At 32.4% G+C, this 27,182-nt stretch overlaps 1 protein-coding gene across 1 annotated transcript in view; it reads right to left on the bottom strand.

The window, feature by feature from the left end:
• Positions 1-26,624, bottom strand: part of LOC132738241 (3'-5' RNA helicase YTHDC2-like) — a 34,978-nt gene extending 8,354 nt beyond the window's left edge. The window contains exons 1-29 of the mRNA XM_060725707.1: positions 26,505-26,624; positions 24,946-25,094; positions 23,305-23,395; positions 22,809-22,996; positions 22,291-22,493; positions 21,063-21,229; positions 19,913-20,015; positions 18,199-18,355; positions 17,720-17,774; positions 17,425-17,477; positions 16,415-16,604; positions 15,729-15,889; positions 14,845-15,037; positions 12,677-12,852; positions 12,331-12,418; positions 11,451-11,538; positions 10,668-10,748; positions 10,273-10,355; positions 10,045-10,150; positions 9,027-9,146; positions 8,134-8,299; positions 7,509-7,615; positions 6,729-6,823; positions 5,900-6,076; positions 3,933-4,165; positions 2,316-2,431; positions 1,700-1,795; positions 1,105-1,201; positions 307-453 (exon numbers count right to left, since the gene is read on the bottom strand). Of these exons, the coding sequence (XP_060581690.1) occupies positions 307-453; positions 1,105-1,201; positions 1,700-1,795; positions 2,316-2,431; positions 3,933-4,165; positions 5,900-6,076; positions 6,729-6,823; positions 7,509-7,615; positions 8,134-8,299; positions 9,027-9,146; positions 10,045-10,150; positions 10,273-10,355; positions 10,668-10,748; positions 11,451-11,538; positions 12,331-12,418; positions 12,677-12,852; positions 14,845-15,037; positions 15,729-15,889; positions 16,415-16,604; positions 17,425-17,477; positions 17,720-17,774; positions 18,199-18,355; positions 19,913-20,015; positions 21,063-21,229; positions 22,291-22,493; positions 22,809-22,996; positions 23,305-23,395; positions 24,946-25,090 (3,682 nt within the window). The 5' untranslated portion in view covers positions 25,091-25,094; positions 26,505-26,624. The remainder of the gene's footprint in view (positions 1-306; positions 454-1,104; positions 1,202-1,699; positions 1,796-2,315; positions 2,432-3,932; positions 4,166-5,899; positions 6,077-6,728; positions 6,824-7,508; positions 7,616-8,133; positions 8,300-9,026; positions 9,147-10,044; positions 10,151-10,272; positions 10,356-10,667; positions 10,749-11,450; positions 11,539-12,330; positions 12,419-12,676; positions 12,853-14,844; positions 15,038-15,728; positions 15,890-16,414; positions 16,605-17,424; positions 17,478-17,719; positions 17,775-18,198; positions 18,356-19,912; positions 20,016-21,062; positions 21,230-22,290; positions 22,494-22,808; positions 22,997-23,304; positions 23,396-24,945; positions 25,095-26,504) is intronic.
• Positions 26,625-27,182: the final 558 nt, after the last annotated feature.

Raw genomic sequence — 27,182 nt, 5'->3', positions numbered from 1 at the left:
TTTGTTCAACTTCTATTTTACTATGCAAAATTAATCAATAATCCATATGAGCGGAGGACATGTATATAAATATCAATCGAAATATATCTGTAATGTTCAAATTCTAAAAAGAGTGGGGGTCTTTTTATAATTGAGGTAGTTTTTATATTATATTCTAAATAGTTTTCATTATCAAATATTGCTCAATCGCCATAGTCAATCCTGAAACATATTACTTATCATTAAACTCAACTTGCAGCGGAAAAATAAGCATAATGTTACTTCAAAAGTTCTGTTATGAGTATCAAATATAAAAATAATACTAACTTGGTGAGAGAAAGTCCCTCCTTTTAGTAGGTGTACCAGAGGCTTTCTTGGCGGATGTAGAAAACCTGTGCCGTGTATTCTCTGAGGAATCGTACTGTGAACTCTGACCATGACCTCCATAACTACCTGACATAATGCTCTCTGCAGCTAATTAATAAAGGTATCATTTATTTATACAGAATTTATTTTAGTTAGATTGTGTAGGAAGCTATAAGCTTATAGACATACTTTCGAATCCGTTCCTTGAACCAACCAGTACTGAGCAATGAGTGTAAAGTTTCTTGCTAAAGGAAACAACGACTTTCCCCTGAAAGGGTTTGAACCCATGCGGCTCAAACTCCCTTTTTGAGTTCTAATATTAAAGGAAAGTAATTTTAGATATTAAGCATGCAAGTTCAATCGTTACTTCTTATGTAATGACTTCATCAAATGGCAAAATTAATCTTATAACTTAATTTCTCCAACCTTATGTATGGATGACAATACTGTTCCTTATTTTCTGAGTTAAACAAACAACAAACATTTTCACAGTTATAACAAGATGTTTAATCTAAATATATACATATTATCAAAATACGCAATTAAGACAATCTTTAATCTTATATTTCTGTTGTGGAATAATGACAGAAAATGTGGAAACTATTTTGATTACAGTAAAAGTTTTGTTTTGTTCTGAATTCTAAATGTAGTGGGTGGGGCAAAATAAAGCTTATTTACAGCAACATCCTTAAATTATAATTAACTATTATATGCGTTTTTATAATTAACTAATGTAACAGTCAACACATTCCAACTTACACATGGGTCTTGGTCTTTGCCCTATACCAGCTGGTTGTTGCATGCCAAGAGCTTGTTCCTCATTGGTCAATACATTCACTACAGCACTGATCACAGCCTACAATAATTCATAATATCAAATTTGCAATACCTAATTAACTATCAAGTAAAAATAAATATGATGACAGATTTTTTAAAATTTTGACTAACAATAGCAATGTATGAGTAAAACAGCATCATTTTTCAAATGAAGAATGGTTAAAAGTTAATAATTATAGCATAAAACATATCACAAGATAAATTACAAGAGCATAGCATGCAATGTTAATGCTTGTCTGCTAAAATAACCACTTTTGACAAAAATTTTGAGTCAAATAGGGGCATAACTCCAAAAAATATTGCTTTCAGACTTCTGCCCCTTATCTTACATTGATACCTTTTAAATTGTTTGAGTAATGGACCAAATTTAAGTTTTTGTGTGATGACAATGACCAAGATGACAACAATGCTGCAGCGGCCATAAAAACTCAACTTTTTCTTCAAAACAGATGAGATGAAAATAAAACTGAGTCAAGATTTCAAATCATAGAATGAATGAAAATAAGTGTAAGATCACCTCATCCATCTGAGAGCAGGGTTTAGATGGAGCTCTCATTCTTCTTAAGAACAAACTGTTCCATTTCTGTCTTAGCTGTAGAGTCAAACTGGCAGACTGAAATATATACAAATAATGTAAGTTGTAACTTGTACATGCCATGCAATAATTTAGTTCTTCCTCCATTGCTCCTTTCATTTTACAAATGTATATATATATATACAATTTTTTTGAATACAAAATATTGAAAAAGAACTGTTCAAAAATCACTTGTATAGTTCCAGGGACTACCTTGGACTGAAAATTTAGGGAGAAGTGGCTTCTCCCTTCACAAATAATAAGGAGAAAATTTTGAAATTTAGGGAGTGATGCTTCGCAAAAGTATATCACTTGTTTCAAAATATGTGCAATCTGACAAGACATACTGTTGACAGGTAAAGTAAAATATTTTGGTGTCAAAACCCCAACAGTTATATCAATGGAGGAAAAGTCGATGATGCTAATTCCGCAAATAAATAAATAACAATTTAATAATTAAATAGGCAAAAGTGGAATCTAAAGGTTTCAAAATATCAAGTTTTAGATGATTCAGGTCACTAATGATGATGAAATATAGAAAAATATCTCACACACTTACTTCAGCATCAGCTTTGAATGTTAGCCAGTCACCAAACTGCAGAGTACAGTTCTTGTTGTCCTCGGGATCCTCATTTTCACTGTCGCTTGTTGGTCCATGCTCCGAGTTTAAACTGTCTGTGATGATTATAGATTATTAAAAATTACAAAATTGTAAGGTAGTTAAATACTAGGAGTGACACATTATTCGTTTAAATGGTTTGGTCGATCTTCAGCCTAAAACCAGTTAGAAATCTCAATAATCGGTAACAGAGGTTAGCTGAAAACCTTAGAAATTTTAGATTGATTTTAAGCATTACATTTGTTTCTTTATATAAAGATATGACATTTTGTTTTAAAACCTATGTATTTCCAATTGCATGCTATCTTATCTTATCAAAATTATATTGAAAATTGATTTTTTTTTTGTGCTATTTGTGCTTAGCCTGACTTGAATGAAAGGCTGAAAGAAAAGTGGATGATAGACAGACTACTCTGTAGCAGGCGACACAAAAATTATGATTCTGTAGAAATGGGGTTAGGGAATTATCTAAAAAATTGCACACAAGTTATAGGTCCAGACCTACATAAAATGGTACTCAGATCTCGGAAAAATATTTTAAATCCCGCCAATTCAAAACTTCAGTGGAGTCCCTTAAAATGTATCTCAGTCAGAAAATAGTGTAAAAATTAAGTCCCCTTAAATGTATCGCAGTCAAAAAATAGTGTAAGAGTTAAGTCCCTTTAAATGTTTCTCAATCAGAAAATAGTGTAAGAGTTGAGTCCCCTTAAATGTATTTCAGTCAGAAAATAGTGTAAGAGTTGATTCCCCTTAAATGTATCTCAGTCAGAAAATAGTGTAAGAGTTGAGACCCCTTAAATGTATCTGTCAGAAAATAGTGTAAGAGTTAAGTCCCTTTAAATGTAATTATGTCAGAAAATAGTGTACGAGTGAAGTCCTTTTAAATGTATCTCAGTCAGAAAATCAGAAAAAAGTGTACAAGTGAAGTCCCTTTAAATGTATCTCAGTCGGAAAATAGTGTATGAGTGAAGTCCCTTTTAATGTAATTCAGTCAGAAAAAAGTGCACCAGTGAAGGCCCTTAAAATGTATCTCAGACAGAAAATTTGTGTATCAGTGAAGGCCCTTAAAATGTATCTCAGACAGAAAATTTGTGTATCAGTGAAGGCCCTTAAAATGTATCTCAGACAGAAAATAGTGTATGGATTTATCAAATGAGTGAAATGACCTCCTAAAAGCTAACCAATCTTCCATTATTTCATCACAAAATAGTACATTGAAACATCAACATGACCCTTATGCAAAATTTGTAAAGATTAAGACATCATAAAATTATTACATAGTCATACCTGTGTAAAAGACCACCTTAAGATAAAGATTGTAAATAAAGACCTTTTTAGCGCAACTATCCATTGATAAGATAGAATACACAATAACCTCTATATAAGGACCACTTATATTTCAAAGGTGACTTTCAAACGCTCCTTTGGATGGCCTATGTCCACAGTTTTGACTGTATATACATGTTAACATCATATGTCAGGTATGGAATAGTCACTACATAAAGGAACATTATATAAGTAAATCAAGGATTTTCAAAAAAACATTCTTTGTTATACCTGCAACCTCGTCTGCTGTGTCTTTCAAAGCATCACTTGGTAATTTTGAGGGTCCGGCAAATATAGCGACTGTTGCAGGGGAGACAACCGTGCAGCAACGTACACAAGCCAGGCCCCCGTACGACCCTTTCCCTGCACGCGTCATCTCCTCGTAAAACAGCCAATCGGTGGGCAATACTCCAACTTGTTGAGGTAACACAGATGATATGTGTATCTTGATTTTATCAGCTGTCCTGTATTATATAATAGTTAAAAAAAAAATTATAATTCAATTGCAAAATTAACTTATATCATACATAACATTTACAAATATCTGGGGAAAAAAAAGTGATCCCTCAGCAGCATTAAAAACAGCAAAATAACATTACAATTGCAAACTTGGTTTGATCAAGTCTGTACACGAGGGATAATGAAAAAGTGTGACATCTCTCACGCCCCCCAGCACGGGCTTGAGCGGTATTCAATTCTCAACACTTAAAAGTGCTGGACTCAAAGTTTGTTTGTTTGGGTTTTACATCACACCGATACAGTATAGGTCATTTGGCGACGTTCAACCTTTACTGGTGGAGGAAGACCTCAGGTGCCCCTCCATGCATTAGTTCAGGCACAAATGGGCACCTGAGTAGAACCACCGACGTTCCATAAGCTAGCTGGATAGCTTCCTCACATGAAAGAATTCAAAGTCCCTGTCAGGATTCGAACCCACAGCAGTGAGGGGCAAGTGGTTCAAAGATGTAAGTGATGACACAAGTATGTTCTCCACAGTATTGTCATTTAAGTTTTGAGATCCAATACTTAGGGTAAGTCACAAATAAATAGTTGATAAGTAGTATCTTAAACAATCATTTCCATTTCTCATATGAATGCTAAAACTCCTGTGAATACAAAGAACTGAAAACTGATACACATATACCATTAATTGATCATACCATTTTTGTTTTAATAATATATCGATTAATTTAAATAAGGGGACTAAATCTCACACATCTAAAAGGAAAACACAGAAGCATTTACCCATTAATAAAAGATATCCGAAATATAAATAGGTATACTTTACACTAGAAAGCCTTTATATATGCAAATCAAGTTTGGACCTACAAGAAGCTACTGGAGTATTGATTAACGTTAATACAGCATTTAATTTTGGAAATATTATATTTTCGGTTGTCATATATTCATCACTTGGAAAGGGTGGTGAAACTGATGAAAACAGCGAAAATATTCTTAAGTACAGCATATATAACAAAATGACTTACTAACTACATCCAGCATTTAATACAATTTAATACAGGGTAAATAATCATATCCCACACAAATTAAAATCCTAATTAAATTTCAGTTATCATTGCTGTATAGTGAAACATATTTGCATGAATGTCGTACTTAAGGTATGACCCATCTAATGCATTTTCTCCACTTTGAAGAGTATTCAAATAGGCTAGAACTACTGTCAACTGCATTGAAACTGAGATGCACAGGTTCAAGCCCAAGAAAAGGCTTTTTTTGTCTGTCCTTTTTTTTCCCTTTGAATATTATTTATGTGTCTCTCAGATCACTCTTGGTAAGAAAAAAAATGTGTTTCATTTCAATTATAATCTATTATTGGTATTTATTGGCTAAATTATGCCATCGTACGAATGTATGTAAGGGATTTATACTGTTCTTTCTACCATTTCAGGGGAAGTTACCCTTAATACACTAAAAAGAGTCAAACAAGATTAAATCTACATGTAACATTTCTAGTTGATTAACATATGATTACCATATGAAAACCATTCCTTCCTCAAAAGATTTCAAAATCTTTCTTAGATCTACCTAAACAACACAATTATTATATATTAAGTGCATTTTGGTACTGTCCAGTAATTAAGTGATATACCGGTATTACTTGAAATTTACAAAAAAACATCATTTTATGTATAAACTGTAAAAACTTGTTTTATTTTGAAAATTTTATTTTTTCTTACTGTCCAACAAAACTGCCAGTAGATTTATCCCATCTTATAATGTTTGGGTATGCCCCCGCACACAATGATGCTTTCACAACTGCCCAGTTCTCAGAGTTTGTGTTCAAATCCCTAATATCACCACCACCTCTAGCACGGACAAATCCCGACGCCCGCAATTGACCGAGCAACTGTGCTCTGAAAAGTAGAACATAACTGAAGATTAATATCTGTCAGATGTCTACGTATTATATTTATTTACATAGAAATGGAATTAAAACATTAAATAAGATTATTTTCTTTTAAAAATATTGAATCTTTTACATAAAATTAAAGCATAATAATGTCAGTTAATATCTAAAGTAATGATATTACAAAATTTGAATATCCAGGTAATATCGATGAGAAAATGAAATATTGATGAAATAAAATGCACATTTTCATTTTCCGTATTTTCACAGTAAAAAAATATTTTTCACTAGTGATATATATTTTTTTGTATTTTCACTGGTGTCTTGTCACAATACTTTTTTTATTTTTTATATTCAGCCAATAAAAAATATTAAAGGGGAAGTCTTCGAAATTTCAATGACAAAAAGGAAAAAAATGTACATACTAGACAGAAAATTCGTTTTTTCTAGAAATGTAGGATTTATTTTCATCTTGTTTTATGAAAATATCTATTTTCATCTTGTGTTATGAAAATTATCATATTTCACTCATGAAGTATTTATTTTCATACCACTCGATAAAAATAAATATTTTATCTATAGAAAAAAACTTGAAAATTAGCATGAATCTGGAGGCTATGTTGCTTTAAATATAAAATATATGTTTCTATGTATTTCACCTCATTCCAACTATCATCTCCATCACAGCTGGTGAAACATAGTTCTTGTGACAGAATGTTCTCTCCCAGCCATCTGTCCTAGCTTTCTGCCATGCCTAAATAGTGAACAAAACAAAACAATTTTATTACTCTCCTAACAAGTGATGTAAACATTTAAGAAAATATATAAATTTCATTTAAAAATTCATTACTTTAATGGATAGAAACAGTGAGATATTGGTAAAAAATTGAAAAAAAAAAGCTTATCATTTATCTCACTTGCACTTTTATCACATACTCTTGCTGCTTTTACAACTCTGTATAACTGGTATTGTAGGCTGTGTAGATATATATTTTTATGTGACGTCATTTGCGTTATATTAGCATAGCGTTAAGACGTGCTAAATGTTAGCATTACATTATAGGCGCGTTGTTGAAAAAAATTATTCTTTTTGAATTGAAACACTCTTTATTTTGGGTATGTGATTAAAAGAATATTAAATTCGTGTAAGTTCATTACTGAATTTATTGAACTCCTTGAATAACATAATATTATGCTTGCCAGAGGCTCACATAATATAATTTTATTCAATTTATTCAATAAATTCAGTATTGAACTTACACTAATTCAATATCCTCTATATATGACATACTCAAAGAGTTGTCAACCTGCAAATAGCTTTATTAGACCATATTTCAAATTAACCAATGGCAGAGCTGCGTTTTATTGAAACAGACTAATAATTCATATTCAATGGACAAGATGGCCTGATTATAAAGTGGACCCTAGATAAAACATACCTGAAACAGTCTAAGTACTGTCATGTGATCACTAAAGGTTGATGCAGAAAAGTCATTTCTAATCATTCCAACTTGACGTTTCTCTGATGGTTGTTGTGGCAACAAGACTGTAATTAACAAATATACCCCTTTCAGCACATTTATGTCTCTTGATATATCTATTAAGAACAGGTATCAATTAATCATTGGTGACAAAAGATTATACGTCCTCTCATAAAAACAATAACACAAACTACTACAAATGTTTAGTCCAAGAGAGGGTGGGGTTTTATTGCAATTTACTGTATCACAAAAAGAAACATTTCCATTATAAAACATATTGTTTGTAGTTTCTTGAAACCAATTTCTTAAGTTACGCAGCACGGCCAAGGTACAAAAATTCAAGATGATCGCCAATATGGCCACCAAATTACAGAATACCATAAAAAAAACGCAATCTCTTGGACTAGTTTACTATTTAGTCAATTTTAGGATGGACAGCATTACATCAGGTCTGAGGGCCAAAACACAGCTAAATTTCTCCATTTGAGCCATAAAAAATACACACTATAGGCAAAAATTGCGATATAATGTTATTAAATAGAATTAATATTAGGTCATAAGAACATCTTTAAGACCTACTTACATGGATCTTTATAAGCCAGAGAACAGACAATAGTGAGGACAGGATCAATACATTTTAGTACAATAGAGTTGAGAACCATCTTTCCAAGGTGAGGTTCTACAGGAAGATCTGCTAAATGACGGCCAAGTTCTGTAAGTTCTTCATTATTATCTAATGCATCCATTTGCTGTAAAATAATACAGTCACAAATAAAAACATATTCCAAATATTACTGTGCAATTAATATTAATATTTTACAGATTACAGATTTAATTCTGCCTATCTCCAAATGACTTACAAAAAAAAACAAGAGCAGTCAGAGGGACAGTTTCTGGGGACAGTTTGTGCGACTATTCTCAGTGCTTGACAGAAAAACAAGAGACAGATAATGTACAATTTCAAAAAGTGGTATTTATTCTGTCAAATTCCAAGTTAGAGTTATGGGCCTTGGGCAGTGACCTCATATAATGTTTAAAAATAAGTGTGTGAAGTTTTGGAGACAATTAACAACTTGCATGCAAACTTAACCAAAGTGTGAAGGCAATGCTCCCCTCGACACCATGGCAAAGGTGAGTACAATAACTCTCCCTATTCTTTGAATAGTCGAGCTAATAAAAAATAGTTTTTTTAACTGTACTGAAAGTTTAAGAAATATATAAATATATGTTAAGTATCTGAATAATATCAATAACCTACCAGAATATGGGTTTATTTTGCATATATATGTACTGACATGCTAAAATATGCTAAAAAGTGCCAAAAATGCCAAATGATATGCTAAAAGGACTTTATTTTGAACTTTTTTACATATATTTACTCAATGTGAAAAAGTTTCATAGAAACTAGCACAGATAAGTTGAAGTGATTCAAAAGCTACTGTAATAAATAATAAAGAACAAACACAAAAAACTTACCTTCAGGACAGAGATGGCAGATCTTGTTACAAGGGATGGTGGTGGTTCTGGTGCCTTAGATAAAAACTCCACTATACTCTCATTCAAGGGAGATAACAACTTGGTCTGTAGACATAACTCCTGTAAAACAATTCATCAAATTACAGTCAAACCTGAAAACAAAGACTGCCCAAATGGGATAACGAAGCCTGCCGATCAAAAGATTGCCTTTTAAGACAAGTGGTCTTTGTAGGTTACTGTTAGGTTACTCTATCACACTCTCTTACTTCAATTTAGTCCATGGAGTGTTTTAAATTGTGGCCTTTATTTACAAGGTGGTATTTATTAAGAGTTGATCTTAAAAGTTTAATTGTATGAAGAAGATAATTGTGGAAATTATTTTTTTTCTAAGATTTAATGTAATAAAAAACCATCTGTCAAGTTTCAAAATCTAGAAATGGTCCTATATAAAAGGACTGTCTAACAAGCAAATAAACCAGGTTGGCGTACGAATGTATCTGTTGAGATGGTATTACCTTATATTTCTCTCTCAAAAAACAGTTGGGTAGAGAAAACAAAGGTTCAAAAGCTTTCATGACAAAGAATCTCAACCAGTCTTATTTCAGAAGGATAAGTTATCATCAAAAGGCTTTTTATCTACATTTCATAAGCAGACATACAGGTTTGAGGATTGGCTGAATAATAATAAATTTGTTATCCAAGGTTTTTCTAATAAACCCGGAATAACAAGTAAAGTTTTAGGCAATCTATACACATATTGCAGGGCTCATAAGTGGTAAATATATTCAGCTAGCACTTTCAGAGTAATAGACTGCAGTTAATGGTAGTTATTAAACAACAGATACAAATTACTAATCAAAGGGAATACTGAATCATACCTAAAAGTATCAACAATAACAAATGTCTGCATATATCCAATTTACACCAGTTATTATCACAAAAAAGGTCATGACCTCTGGGACCTTGACATTGCATATAAAAGTGAGGTGTTATTACAGAAAACAGAACAAAATTTTACCTGTAATGGACATCGTAGGAGTTCCGGTGTTGCAAAGTCGCACAAATGATGGTACCGTACCTTACTGTACATGTGATAGCAGACACCTGGACGTACACGACCGGCCCTTAAAAAAATATATTGTTGGATTTTAAATTTGAAGATAGACTTATCCATGAAAAACAAAAATTATAGCCCCATGTATAATAATAATTATGCAATACTCAAAAAATCCTCAAGCAAACTTACCTTCCTTTTCTTTGAGTAGAACTAGCTTTAGATATCCAATTACTTTTCAACATAGTTATCTTTAACAGTGCATCAAATGTTTTCTGAAAGTAAAAAAAAGTCCATTAATTGAATGACAAAAATACAGTCGGGAGTCAGGACACAATTATTGTGTAAGAGGGGATGCACACAGACAAACTGACATAGGGGCAATGCAATATTAACATGCCGCCCTTCATATCCAAGGAAAGTTTCGTTTTCATGGCATTATTATGATTTTATAATCACTTTTTAAGATTTGATTTTTTTTCTTTTTTCTTGCATGAAAATTAAATTTAATGAAGTGAGCGTTTGCTAGACAGAGAATTACCGTACTGTATTGTAAGAAAATGTGCTTTTTATTTATATTTTTTTACCTCTTTGACTTTACCACAGTTGATAACATAGACAACATCATTGATTGTAATACTGGTTTCAGCTATATTTGTTGCTAAAATCTGTAACACAAACAAAGAAAGAAAAGAATAATAATCATTCTTGCATAAAAAAAACTGAGGAATTAATGATTTAGACATATGCTTTTTTAGCAAGAATAGTGTTAATGTATGAAAAAGGTCCATTAACACTCTTTTATCCTTTACCATGCTGATTTATCAAAAGTGAAAGTATGATATTTATAAAATCCTGATACTGTTAATTTTGTCCCATTAAAAACTAGTTTTATAAAGAAAAAAGGTGGCTTTTAAAGAGGGATGGCAACAAGTACGGATTTCAGTTCTTGACTACTTAGTCACTTTTCGAATGGAGTACCCAGTTATGCCATAAAATATTCACATCTCTACACCAATGTTATGATTACTGGTACATTTAGCAAGCATAAATATTTCTATAGTGAAGATATATCTCAGAGACTTTCTTGTGAGTGATCATGAAATTGTTTCTACTGTCATTTGCAGTGTACCTCTGTTCCTGCCATGTACAGAAGTTATCAGTTCCATGCGAAAGTGAAGACAACTAGTAAAGGGTAACTGCTTCACAGCCTGTCCAGGAACAATGTGGTGGTTGAACTGTGCTCTGGTAAATTCAATGTCACTTACTTCCATGATTCCGAGTGTAAACTACAAACACCACCACTACATTAACCCTACCAGCATATTTACATTTAGAGTGAGAATAAATATAATCATGTTATTATTTACTATTTTTCTGAACCCAGCAGCTGCTGGTTTGAACACTTTTTTCTGATCTGCTGACTGCATTGATGAATGTAGAAGGAACATTGAATATCTGTAAATAAATAATTTACAAAGATTAAATGATAAAATAATTACCAAGGAAAAATATAACTTATAAAACGGCACATAAATGTCACTGAAACTGGTTATAAACATATAGCTTAAACACATGTATTTATCTGTTTGCGTTAGGTTTTTAAGTCACACTGGCACAGTAAAGGTCATAGGGTGACTATCCAGGTTTATTTTATGAGGAAAGCATTAGAAGCCACTCCATGCATTACTTCAGGCAAGAGCAACAACCTGAGTAGAACCACCAGCCTTCCGTCAGTTAGCTGGATAGCTTCCCCACATAACAGATTCATAATTCCCTGATGGAGTTTGAACCAACAGCAATGAGGGTCAAGTGATTTGAACTTGGTCACCTTAACCACTCAGGCACAAAGACCCCTTAAAACATCTACCATACAATATATGTATTTGTGATATAAACTTTTACAACTCTTGAGTCTGATTCCTGGAAATAACTAGCACTGGAGTCCAAAAAAATGAAAATTTGATCAAATTAATAAATTCTAAAATTCACCAGATGTTGACAGGTCATCTTATCTCATCTTTTACTTAAATTTTGTTTGTCATTTAAAACATTAGTTCACAAATCTAAGTTTTCTAAATCATTTCTTATGTTTAGCAATCATAGATCATATTTACTCAGCCATAAGTCCGGCCACTAATAAGACAGGGTATGACATTTGCCAAACATATTCACTTATAAAGGTAGTATATCTAATAAGACCTTTATTATACATGGCATAATAAAATATATTATAGGGCAATAAAATACCTGATTCTTTTAAACTTATCATCATCTTCTATTCTGTTCCTAAGGGAGATAATTTCATCATATCCAGGCAAGAATATCAGTACTGCACCTTGATAATTCATAAAAAAAATCGCTGCATAAATGCATATCCTGTAAATTTTATATCAGAATAAAAATATATAACAGAGGTACTGGCCCTTGGTAAAAACTGTAAAATTCTTAGAACGAACAAGTACTCCTAGTTTTAAGTAAATATCTACAGTAAAGAAATGAACAAGAACAAAAATAAAATTAAACCACTGCAGACACTGAAAAACAGGTCATGATATTATCTCTATGTAGATTTCATCTCAAACTTTAAACTCACCATCAGATTGTGTGGAAACTACTAGATACAGTAGACGTGCAATGAGTTCTATATCAACTTTATCATCATCCCAACAATGCTGGTATACTGTTAACATCTTCTTATCTTCCTCCGAGATATCTTCATCGTCCTCTATATCAAGATCCTTGTGTTCAGGTCCAATCTCACATGCTAACCTGGTAAAAAATTATATATATTACCTATACACTCAAAGCAAACAAAAAAAATCTTTTTCTGTTGCATACTATTCTATGAATTGTGTATTACAACAATTGGAAAACCTCGACTATTAATACATCGGAGATAATACAGATTGAAAGTAGTTCTTCTAAACTTTAGATGTAAACAACAACAGAATGTGCAATCTTTGTAAAATGAGTAATGAAGGTGTTTATTTTATATCCAATAGAAGATGTAGTCAATTTCAGTAAAGTTATGATTGAAAAATATGTCTGACAATTAGAATAAATTAAACAATGCCCATTGTTAACAAATTATAACCACTCAGAAGAAGCTTTAACGGTATCTAACTACTATTTGTTTACATGTTTAGCCTAGGTCAGACCGTAATTCCATATCCATTCTGGAATTCATACTATTGCGATTGAGGTCTTTATCCGAAGTTTGACAGAAAGGGCCGACAGGAACGATACTCTTTGTAGAAGCCCTTTTTTCTATACTTATACATATCAGGCCTTTCCCAAGGAATTTTGCAAGGCACAGGGGCAAGTTTTCGCGAAAACATGGGTGGGTGTGGGATGAGTTAGGGCCCTTGTCCCTCGTTCGAAAATTTTTGCTATTTTTATGTTTGCTACATCAAAATCTACTGCATTAAAGAGTCTTCACAAAGATAAAAGATACCAGATAAATGTAACATTTTAACAATTTATTACACTATAATCATAAAATTAAGAAAACAACACATTGAAAAAAATCTATCTTCACAGTCACTCTTCACTGTTTAAAACTGACTGTCTTTCTTAAAATTAGTGGGAACATCAATGTAGCAACAAAACAAGATTCTGACCCATTGAAAAAAAACAGCCTTACAGGTGTCTCACTAGGATTATCAAAATAGGAGTTCTGAGACTCCCGAGCCAGAAAAAGTAGGAGTCCCAAATAATGTTCACTATACTAAGCCATGTTGTTACATTTATGCAATTGATGTATGTGATAGATAAACAGAATAAGGGGTGAGGGAGTCAGAATTTGAACAGATAAAAAAGATTATTTAGGGAAATAGTAATACTCCCAAATGGGAAACCCTGTATCATAAAAAAGTGATTGAAAAATTCTGATATATAATTTCTAATACCCAACATCTTCAGACCATCCTGATTCACTCCACCCCCCCCCCCCCCCAAGTATGTGATACTGGCAAATATGTCCATCTCAACTAATTTAAGCAATACTTTAAGTAATTTTAATTCATAAACTACATTTTTAAGTGTTATTACACACATTCTAACCAAGCATAGCTTCATTTTGGCCTACCTTTTTTAATTATAAAAAGCAGCATCGCGAAAATATGTGACAAATGAAATTTTGTCTGTTTCCTGCAAAAAGATTGACATTTCTAGTTGTTGTTAATTTTGATTACATCAGATTAAATATTTATTTAGTATTTTAAGATTGTTATTCATTGGCTATTTCAAGATGCATCGTTAAACAAAAAGCTACAATTTGTAATTTACGGCAAAATTTACCGTTGCTGATGTAACTTTTTGAAGAGACTGGTTCTTTAACAAATTTCTTTGCGTCACCGGGAACTTATTATCAAACAGCTCATTGATATTTTAGCTTCTTGAAATTTGATTTGAATATGAGGACTGACAGTAACGAAATATATCTTGGACTGAACTTGAATTTTATTCATCCATGACCGAGGACTGACAGATTTTCGCACAGACTGATTATTAATTGCACAACAACCTGTTAATCTGTTATCACACACTCTAATTGACGACCGCTGTGTTTATTGATTAATCATGGAGGCCGATTCTGCAAGTGCTATACAAATTTGTAAATAAGGATCGGAAAATCAATTGCCTCGGTGACATTTATGGCAAAGCGGTCAGATTGATTTGGAGATTAAGGCACAGGGGGAGCACAGTGCTTAAAACATCTGGGGAAAGGCCTGCATATTAACAAAATAATCAACGACTTACATATGTGTCTCTAACAGGGAGGCGATTTCAGTCCACTCAAATTTTTTTGCCCAGTCGAGTGCGGTCCAGTCATTTGATGACTTGACAGTAGGATCGGCTCCGAGGGTAAGGAGCTGGTCCACTATGTCTATGAACCCTCGACCTGCAGCTATCATCAATGGGGTCACTGTTGTCTCACTGTGCTGGTAATCAACTGATAAAAACATACTTATATTACAGCGTTTGGTGTCGGTACCAAACAAATTGGGGAAAAAATGTATCGTTTTGAGTCAAATTTGAAATTTTGCATAATACATCAAAATATTAATGGGGATTTTTTTTCTTCAGGGAGACAATGGAATAATACATAATATAAAGTAAAAACCATGTTTTATGAACAATTAGACACATAACTTTAATGAAAATCTGAGATTGAGTACATAAGATTTATACTTAGGTGCGAAGCGCTAAAAGTACGAATATCGCTCATGTGGTTATACTTTGTTTTTATCGCATATCACTTATCAATATGGAAGCATCTATGACTATTTTAATTTACCTTTTAATTAACTGATTTTGAAAGGGAATTTTCCAAAAATATTTGCTTTCAGATTTATGCTCAATGTCTAACAACTGCACCTTGCCATGATAAGCAAGTATGCAAAGTTTCATATTTAGAATTGTTTGAGTTATGACCTACATTGAAGTTTTTGCATGATAACAACAATGCCGATTACAACAACGATGGTGATGCCACAGTTATCGTAATACATGTAGCTCGACTCTTTTTATTGCAACCGATGACCTTAAAATCAAGCTTTCTTTAAAAAGTGTGTCTTAACTGTATATGCTTCAATATATCAGAGACTTCCTCACTATCTGCCAAGTATAAACAATACACATACCACTGACATTTTCTGAAGCTATGAGGTAGAAAACCTGTGGGAATTTTTCCTCGGATCCCGACAACCATATCTCTGACAGACACTGGTCCATCTCCTGTATCAACCATGGCTCCAGCTCGTCTTTCTCCTTCTCCTTGCTCAGACCAAGACTGGATAACTGTCTGAATACATAAATAGCAGACATTTAATGAGTGTATAAACGATACTAAATTTATTAAATGAGTTCAATAAATTTAGTATTGAATCTGCACGAATTTAATATTCTATTTATCACATACATGCAAAATAAGAACGGTATATATTTAAAAGTGCGATTTAACATTGGTGCTAAGTTTGTATATAATGCAAAGTGTTTTTACAACAATAGCTAAACCCCTTGATATGACCAATCTATATTTAAATAAGTATAGCAGACAATTCATTTCTTGATCTTCTATTTAAAAAAAAAAACAAAAAAAAAAACACATTATAAATAGCTCTCAGAACGCGGTTTTCAAGAATGCTTAACAGTGATATAACATACTATACCAAGATAAAAAAATTACTGAAATACCTAGTTCGAAACAACACAGACTTCTTTTTTGTCAACAGAAAAAAATAAGCAGTATACAATCTTAACAACTGCGAAACGCTTCAAATACTGCGTCAACATTAAATCGTATCATAATCTTCATAAACTACATTACTGTGTAAGGTCACCACGATCATCCGGTTCCCTCTCTGAGTCACTACTAGATGAATCGAGGTCAATGTCGGCACATACGCCGGGTAAAACCTGCTTCCTCTTCTTCCGTTTCCTTGATAACAGAAGGCGAGGATCAACAGTGTCCGGATCTTGATTGCACCATTTAGATAACTGCTCAGTATGTGCAGCCACTATAAAAAACAAATTTAAAATGTTATGGATTTTTTTAGTGTGATACAGAAATTTGAAAGTGCAATATGAAAATTTATAACACCTTGTCTAAGACATGTTAAACATATGATTTTGGTTCAAGCTTTGTATACTGTATAAGTGGTAAAGTCAACGACATGGGAATATTTGTAAATTTTGCAAATTGATGGAAAACGCTAAAATTTCCTCCAACGTCAATATCAACCAATCCCTCATTAAATTCTACCCTTGCATGATTTGCTAATATTTCCTCATGCAGCAAAATGTCTACAATTTTAAATTTGCCAACTTTTCAACACGCGAAAGTATCCACTTGTAGAGTATATAAAGATAATGCAATGAGAAATATGCTATGAATGAGGATGCCCCATGATGTGATATTAACAGCTAAAATCTTTACATTAGCGAGATAGTCGTCCGGTTAGCTCAATAGGTAGAGCATTGGACTGTGAATCCTGCAACCGGGTTCGATTCCCGGATGGCGCAGTTCATTTTCGTTGTGATTGATCATGAAATCCTCACTAACGTCATTCACACTGTACCTCTGCTCTGGCATGTACAAAAGTAATCAGTTCCTTGCGAAAGTGAAGGCAACTAGTAAGTACTGGTAAACGGCTAGACAGCCTGCCCAGGAATGTAGCGGTGGCTGAACTGTGCTCTGGTAAATTCAATGTGGCTAATTTATTTTATTTGTGAGGAACAACTAAAAGATGTCAGTCAAAGAATAAAATAGCTGAAAATGCTCAACAAGGCTGATACTGTATCTATCAAAGACAGATAAGGAATCTACCAAAAACATACTTTGATCTAGTTCTCTGCGGTAGTTTTCCATCTTTCTATTAGTGTAAGCTGTCCTGAAAAATGCATTTTTTTTAATTATTATTACTCACTACATGGGTACTAAACCAATAAGCATTTACAATGTACAGGATGTCTCAAAAGTCATCAAATAATAATTATTGAATAAAAGCAGAATCAACCAGAAGATTATTGAAACAGCATTTACCATTCATAAATTTTATATATTTAAAAAACAACATCAAATACAGCTTTTTATCTCTTTAACACTCAGAAAAATATCAAATTTAAACCATACCATTTCAGCACATCCTCAAGAAAGAATTCTTCCACTGGAAATAAGTTGCCAGGAACTAAAAGAATATACAAAATATATATAATTCGCTGTTTTATCTCTTTCTTTAAATAGGCGTAGAACAAAGAATCATTCCAAAGTTATTCCCAAGTGAAAAAATGCCTGTTTTTCTTTAAAGCTGTCCAAAAAGTATCTATGTGCATAGAAAGTCAAAATTCCGACTGTTGTCTCTTTTCTTTTCATCTTGATTATCTCCTTTATTACTGATAATGGACTGTTCCAAAACTAGAAGCTGGTTAAGTCCATTTAAGAAAATCAAGTGGTGTTAATTGCAACAAAACAAACACACATCTCACCACTGACAGCAAGACACTTAAATCAGACCTACCACAATCGATGAACTACTGAAAGAAATGTTATAATTTAGCATTAATTCAAAAAATGGTTTCAAAGAAAACATTTATCTAAAGGAAAACAATTACCACATATGGAAGGACAATTGTCGAAGTACTTGACAAATAATTCCGTGTTTAATGTTGCACTCATCAGTATGACCTTAAGATCTGGCCTCTTGCGGACTTTGTCTCTTAGAGATATCATCAGAAAGTCACAAAACTTGTCTCTCTCGTGTACTTCATCCTGTATAGAATGAAATTGAGCTGTGTCATGACAAAACCAACATAATGGGTTTGCGACCAGCATGGATCCAGACCAGCCTGCGCATCCGCGCAGTCTGATCAGGATCCATGCTGTTTGCTATCAGTTTCTCTACTTGTAATAGTGTTTGTAAGCGAACAGCATGGATCCTGATCAGACTGCGTGGATGCGCAGGCTGGTCTTGATCCATGCTGGTCACAAACCCACTATGTTGGTTTTGTTGTGACGCGGCTCATTAATTAACTTTGGAATTTTAAATTCATCCAATCTTTGAAACTCAACACATCTTTATATTATAACTTAATGATCTAAATAACCTTAGTGACCTTTCATAAAAAAAAAACTAATTGTAAATACACAAATGTAATGAATTTCTACCTCATTTAAATGACACTATGCCCATCCAAGGGTATATAGTGAGTAAACAGGTGAAAGTTGAAAGTTAAATTATTCGCATGAATGATAAATAATCTTTGTGGCCCAGGGAAATTTCTGTAAATATCCATAAGAATTTACCTGAAAAGTTCACTTTATAAAATAAGTGGGGCAGTCTTTTTATATCAAAGGCAGATTTATATTTTATGCTAAACATTGTCCAATATCAACTGTTGGTCAATCACCATATATAATATATATATATATTAAAATGTGATAAATGTTCCTTGTGCAGTCGTTTAACAAGGTATATATATACAAGTACTTCATATTTATTACAATCTCTTCATTTTTAATTATGAAAGAAACGCTTGCGATTTTATTCAGTCCAATTGTTCGTTTATTTACCAATATTTATTGAGTAAAAATTGTTAATTACCATACAATTTGTGGCCATAAAATCATTAACTTGTGAATTTAATTACCTCCCTTTAATAAATATCATTAATTCACTGCCAGATTGTACGGATTATGCTCAATGTCCGTAATATTATAATTTTTCAGTATAAATAACCATATTGTGTTTGCCGGGAAATACGTTATCATTTAACGTTCCCGCTTTTTTTCATGACGTTACGTCATTTGTTTATATGTTTATTGTTTATTAAAGTTTCGGCTGAAGATATGCGAAGAAAGCATTGAAAGCGCTACCGATTTTACATAGAGTTTGTTATTTCTTAAACATTATAATTTTATCTATATATATATATAGACAATTCAGCTCAACTTGGCAATGAAAAAAATGAGCATAATGTCACTTTATAAAAGTATCTTTGAATTAAATTGATAAAATCTTTGCAATTTAATCTTTTTTTTTATATATTATCATTTGAACAATTTTATAAACCTATAAGAAGAGAACTAATTGCACAAAATTAATTTCTAGCTGTAGGAAAATTCTGTTAGTTGACCTTCTTAAAAACATTTGGATTCTAAATTTGATTTTAAATTCCCAAATGGCAGTGTCAGAATACATCTTGTAAATCTGATAGTTGCTAAATGTGACTAAATATCCATACAAACGCTATAAATATAAAACATTTTAAGTTTTTCAAATACTAATAAAGTTTAAATGGAAGTTCAATATAGCAATCAATAACTTACAACAATGACATGGGTCACCGTACTTAAAGCATCTGAACTGCCCATCAGTGTACGTAACAGCACGCCATTTGTACAAAATGTCAACAGAGTCTTAGGAGATACCCTGAAATTAAAATAAAAATCATACATACTAAGGTACAGCCTAAAAGGGTTATATTTACACGGAAGCACAAGCAAGCATATGTTAACAAAGAAATTTCATTTAATATTTGATGTGTTAGTTCCTTTTCTCAGACAAGCATCAAAGAAAGGGACCTGAATCAATACATTCATCTAGCAACATCTATCAATAAAAGCGGCTGCATGGCCTAGTGGTTAATGTGTCTGACTAGCAGTCTAAGGATTGCTTGCCCCATAGGTTCAAACCCGTCAGTGGAAAATCATTGTTTCATATTTGAACAAGAAACTTTACACCAAGTGTTCCAGGAACAAATCAGAAATTGTGCAATCAGTTAATTGTGTCTATAAGCTTAAAGCTTCCTATACAAACAAATTAAAATTCTTTATAAGCAGATAAAGCATGATGAAATATATAAACATTTTGTAAATAAAAATTTATAATACTGCATGTTTCATGACATCAACCTTTATTGTATAATTGTTATATTTTTATTAACTAAATACATAGCTGCTGTCAATTTATGAAGTAACTTAATTTTTGTTCTCAAATAAAGGATATTGTTATACAATAAATTTATTATATTCTTGATAGGTTATATGGCTGTATATAAAGGGTTGTTTGCAATATCACCCTTGCCACTATATGCAAACAACCAGAAAACTGGTTTTAAAGATTTTTTTGACAGTATATATGGCCCTATATAAACAGTTCTTTGGAAATATTACAAACAAACCTTAATATATCAATATGGCCATATAACTTGTCAAAAGTATTCATAACAAATTTATAATACAGCAAGCTTCCTTTTTAAGAGAAAAAAGTGAGATTTCTTCATAACTTGACAGCAGCCGTATATATAAAACCATATAAATGTCACAATTATCCAATGAAAAGCGATGTTACAAACATGCAGTATTATAAAGGGACATAAAAGCTGTTAAACCTTTATAACTGCATGTAATAGTATAAATTGTACAATGCAAGTTATTATGAATTATAACTCCAATTAAATATTAACACAACCACTACCGGCTTTCAAGTCTTATTTGAAATCCTACGGTTTGCCCGACATCTTCCTTTCTCTCAGCCGCCACACGGTCTGAGATACTGAGAGCAGCTAAACGTCTCGGCTGCGTACAAAATATCCTACACGCTTGTTTCTTCTGATGACATTCATCTAGAATCATTTGTGGAACCTGAATCAGAAAATAAATTAATATATAGAGGATATTTTATGGAAGAAGGTTCGATATTAAATTTATTGAATGGGTTGAATGAAAATATATTAAGCTCTCCTCTGGTGGTTTTGATCAAGTTAAATAAATTTAGTATTTAACCTGAAGAATGTATCTTTCTTTTCATCACATTAGAGTGTAATTTTCTTTTTATCACATACCCAAAAGAGTGTAATATTCCTTTTATCACATTCCCAAAGTAAGAACAGTTTACAGTAAAAAAAGAATTAATCTACAATGGGAGGTGGCTGTAGTGAAACATCAAAATTTGTGTTTTTTACACTATGTTTTAAACGCAAATGACATCATAATGCAAAGTTATTACACAAATGTATAACTGTTTTAATCTAATGGCTTTATAATTCATCTACAATGTGATTTATGTGATAAACTACTCTTCTGCTTACAACTAATATATGCATAATTTAATTCAGTTCAAATTTTTTATCAGAACAAGCAATTCTTTTTTTAAATAATATAATCATATGGGAGAATTATGGAGAAGATTACTCAAGGAAATGAATTCAAGCATTAATCAAAGGAGGTTGATATGCCAAAAAATAACACATAAAAATTGATTATCTTACATACAGATCAACAGGGGAAGTTTTTGCACACACGTTTTGGGTCCAGACATAATCAAAATAATGGTACATAAATCTTGAAAATATATTTCCATTCCTTTAATGTCAAAACACGAAAGTGGAGTCCCTTCAACAAACATCATCAACTATGATAAAGCTGTACAAGTTACAAGTATGTACCCGAGTCGTCTTCAAACCACTTGCCCCTCATCGCTGTGGGTACGAATCCCGACAGGGACTTTGGATTCTTTCATGTGAGGAAGCTATCCAGCTAGCTTACGGAACGTCGGTGGTTCTACTCAGGTGCCCGTTCGTGCCTGAAATAATGCACGGAAGGACACCTGAGGTCTTCCTCCACCAGTAAAAGCTGGAACGTCGCGATATGACCTATACTGTGTCGATGTGACGTAAAACCCAAAACAAACAAACAAACAAAACCTGAGTTGTCTTTCCAGATCCAGTTTCACCAGAGATTAAGCAAACTTGATTCTCTCTTATCATTTTCATTATTTCATCTTTATACTGATTAATGGGAAGGGTTTTTGTGAACTGTTGTAGGTCTGAAGGTCCTTTCATGGGAGGGACCTGTGGTATACCATTATTTAGACGCCCCGTAGCCGTGCAGGCCAGCTCCTTTGACACTGAAAATGGAAGTACATGTATTTTTTTGCTAAATACAATTGCTCCCTTGATTGTTTAGATTACAAATGTAAATTAATAGAATATATAACATATATTTTTAAAATATACACACGGGTGGTCACGATTCGATACCCTAAGAATTTTCACAATGCTAGTTTAATACACTCTACCTATTAATAATTCAAGCTTTCTATGCTGAAAAACTTTGAGAGATACATAAAATTTACTTTGACGTTTAAAATTATCTGCTTTCTGTCTTAATGAATATTTGATAAGACTTTGTGAAACAAACAGAACAAGCAAAATGCCAGTACCTTCATTTACTTGACTTTTATCTGTGCTAGGTAGCAATTCAAGACGTTCCTTACTGCTGACTGGAAACCTGTGTAGCATATTGCTAACCTGGTATAGGGAGTTACGAACCAACTGAAATGTCGCACTTCTACTAGTCATAGAGCCTACATCTTTCTTTGCGAGGACAAGATACCGAGACGCTTTTTGCCTGAATTTAAAAATGTATAAATGCTATTGAAAGATGGGTTTTTTGATCCTGAAATTTGAATATGTCATGCTTCAAAATATACCATACGATGCTTCTTAACCAATTGTAGAATGCTTAGAATGTTTGTTAACCAAACATTAGTAGTATAATGGTGGTCTTAATTGAGGGGTTTTACTGTATTTTGCTGTATTTTTACAGATTGATGTTCTGAAGAGGTTGCACTGTTTATATTTGGCTGGTAGCCTGGTCATATTTTGTTATAAGCTTACATGCACATTAAATCACGAATAAATATTTTCTATACTTACCCTTTACTTTTGTGTTTCAAATGCAATTCATCAGCCACTCTGTGTATATATGCACGCTCAGTTGCTGTTAAAGATGTAGGGAACTCCAGTTCTGAAACAAATTGACAGGTTTAGTATTTCCTACTACATGTACATATTTAAGTACAAAAAACTGATTTTTCATTCATTTCTCTATTCTTATCATTTTTTACAACCCATATTTCTTTAATCTCAAACCTTTTTAATTGTTACATATTCATGTACAATTGTACATGCACTTTCAAGCTTAATACTAAGAGGATATTTTTTCGTTTGAGTGAAATATGAAATATATTTTCACGAAACATGATAAAATGCCACATATTTTCACGAGCCGGTACGGCGAGTGAAAATATGTAGCATTTTATCATGTTGAGTGAAAATATATACCATATTTCACGAAAAACTAAAAAATAACCTTTTTATTTAATTTCATTATCAAAGAAAATGGTAACGAAACCCCTTGCTTGCTACCAACTGCAATTGTACAGCGCGCAGTAATTTATGCGTAAGCACGCGCTGTTTGGCGCTACATTGTGACGTCATGTAAACAATTCTTTAAACGTCTGTACAGCGTTAATTACTGAATTAAAGATATTGGTGTTCGGATTAATTTTCTTAGTTAGACCATTTTCTATCATTCTAGATAGTTTTCAAAACAAAATTCAAGAAAAAGTTGTTTTGTATTTATCAGATTTTTCAAACAAAATGCATACATGTGAACTCTCCCACTTTTAGCGGGAGACTACCACTTTCTGCAGCCATATTTTCAAAGATTTTTCTTAAAATAAGGGGTATTTTCACAAATTAAAGAAATCTACCTATTTTTGATTTCAGAACTTCCTTCTTTGTTTATTGCAAATTCTAAAATCTCCCTCTTTTTAAAGAAAAATCTCCCACTTGATCATTGAAAAAAGTTCACATGTATGAAAATGGCGAAAGAAGTCCCTTGAAATAAATATGAGTTTTGACTCCGCCCACTTTCATATTTATAACTCATATTTATTTTTAAAAAATATGAAATATATTTGACTGATATAGCACCATATTTCATGGGTAAAATTAAATAATGACTTTATAATCATGTTAATGATAAAAATATTGGCTCAACATTCTGACATACACAATTTTTACTTATTAATCATTATTATTACACTGCTAAAATGGATTAATTCTTTTTATCTATTTATTTATTTTTTATTTACTTATTTATTTTTTTTTGGGGGGGGGGGTGGGGGGGTGAAATACATGGTTTGTACTGACAGTGACTGAAAAGCAAACAGTGCAGACCATGTTGTAGGTCTGCTCGTCTGCTCTGATCACATGGGTAAGACCTGTGGCTGCCAGTAGACTAAGAGATCAACTGTTAATGAATTTGAATCTCAAAACATCAAACTTAAGTTGGTAAACAGAAGTTTAGCCATGCACGCTGCAAAGGTATTAAGCAGGAGAGCCTGAATCTATAACAGGGCATATTCACCCTGCATGTATCACCAGGGGCTGCTTTATGAACTCATTCTCATTCAAAGTACATATGTAACCTCTTTTTTCCCCAATTTCAAAATAAAACAATCCTTTATACAGTTGCAAAAAAAATCAAACTCTACAAAATCTATCACATGCCTTTTTGTGTATCATCCATCCTGAATCTTTCAATAGCTAGGTTTATCCCTATCTTTACTTCTTCTGAGATGCATACATCTTGATTAGGTTTTGGTCCAACATCAGGTCTTGCACCCCATGCTGGCTTCTTTCCTTTCTTAGGCATCTTCCTGTAGAAGCAAGTTAAATAATGATCTACTTTTTTATGGCTTCACTGCAAACATTTTTTATTAAAATTATTCATACCATCATTTAGCAATACATGTACTATGCCTACTGATCTTAATTAGTCTGGTGCCAGAAATTCAGCAAAAACTTTTAAATCAATCCACTGATAGTCTGGTAAGTTATAGCATGTTCTAAAGTCAAAGATAACATTGCACAATTGTTGGCAAGATCTTTTCATTAAAACTATCTGGGTATATTTCTTCTATCAAATCATGACTCAAAACATGTTATTAACAAGTGTGTGTAATTCAGTTTGATTTTACAGCTACTGTAAAAGCATTGGACTAAAGGGATGTTAGAAATTAATGATTTCAGCTGATGTTTTGGACACCAGCATTTGCGTTTCTGTGGACTCTACTGAAGTGTATACTCTGAATTAATATTAAATATACGTTTATTTAAATTAAAGATGAATCTGCTTCCTCTTCACAGGTTCTGAATTATATATAGAAATGTAGTAGTTGTGTACTATATTTATAAATGTGAAATTAACGTGATTAACCAGTTGGGGCCTTAAAAAATGTCCATGATGAAAAAAGAAATAATTAATTCCATCTGCAATATTTATGCTGGCATTTTCATATGCAAATAAATACATATCCTCAGGTGGCCATGATTCTTCACCCTAAGCATTTTACAGTGCAACTTTTTCTATTTCTATTTTCTAATGATCCAAGCATTCTATGTTGAAGAAATTTGGCAGATACATTAAATTTACTTTGATGTTTAAAAATATCCAACTGCTTTATCTCTTAACAACAATTTGTTAAGACTTTATGACATACACAGGATAGGTGTTGACTCTAGGACAGGGATGTATTTAGGGCACCCCACGATATATACAGATTACCGCAATATCACCTTGGATGAGCATGGATGATGGAGAACTATTAGTAGTGTGCTTAAAATGAACCTTGGATGTGGTACTTGCATGGAGTACTATTAATAACTAGTGTACTTAATGCTTAAAAAATGAAAAGTGTATCAAGTAAAATAATTGCAAATGATTGTTACACCTCATTTCACCTTCTTCTTCCAAAATACTGGCCATCTTCAATTAACTGAAGTTTACTGCAAGCATTATGTTACCTTATGTTTCTCCCACCAACTAGACTCATTTGCAATTTATTATTACCGGCCTGCACTGGTTTTGGATCATCAACCAAACATTTTTTTGAAAAAATACAAAGTATGCATAATAGATTAATACACTGTAATATGGATCTAAAGATCTATTGATAAAACTGTATCGAGATAAAAATGTTCCAATTCGTCTGCTCAAGTTTTTTTCACGACGTCTTAAGATATGAAATAAATTCAAATATGTATGAAGAAATAATAAAAAGGCTGACTTTTCAATCCTCAATCAAATGAATAATGTTCCTTTATTTTTCAAAAACTGCAAAACAGAAAGCAAAAGTTCATGTTGTTGTAGTAGTTGTTGTTGTTGTAGCTGCAACTAGACGTGTCTTTCTTCCGTGTATAACGGTACGGAAAATTAACGGTACCTACGGTATAGCATGGGATGCCTAACAAATAGGCCAAAATGTTGTTTTTGTTAGTTTGTTCTTTTGTCTTGTGTCGTTTTTATGTTTTGTTTTGTTTGTTGTTTTTTCTGTTGTTTTGGTTGTGTGTTTTTTCTGATGAAAACAATTGTATGGTAATGCTTTAAAATAATGAGGATTCTATTTGTTAATTAATTTATCATTATCAAAGGATGAACTATATATAGACAATAAACATACACTATATAATATTATGTCTTTGTTGGATAAGATGTACCGAATAATCTTTATAATTGCTTGTAATATTTCTATTTCTAAAGCTGTGATATTTGCAGTGTATTTTGTGAAGAAGAAAAAAGCATGCTGTTTTTGCCTTATTATTGTCAAAACATTACATGACAAGCAGGCAGGGGTGAAACAAAACTAAGTATAATATTAGGAAATGCAAAAATAAATTAAGTCTGACTCTATGATAAACTAGAAAATGTACACACTTCAGTCTGAAATTTAAACATGTATCACAAT

This window comes from Ruditapes philippinarum, unplaced genomic scaffold (genome assembly GCF_026571515.1).
Source record: "Ruditapes philippinarum isolate M1 unplaced genomic scaffold, ASM2657151v2 ctg1734_1_1_1_1, whole genome shotgun sequence".
Taxonomy (NCBI): Eukaryota; Metazoa; Mollusca; class Bivalvia; order Venerida; family Veneridae; genus Ruditapes; species Ruditapes philippinarum.
Note: the sequence above shows the minus strand (reverse complement) of the source record. Positions and strands in the feature narration are given on the sequence as shown.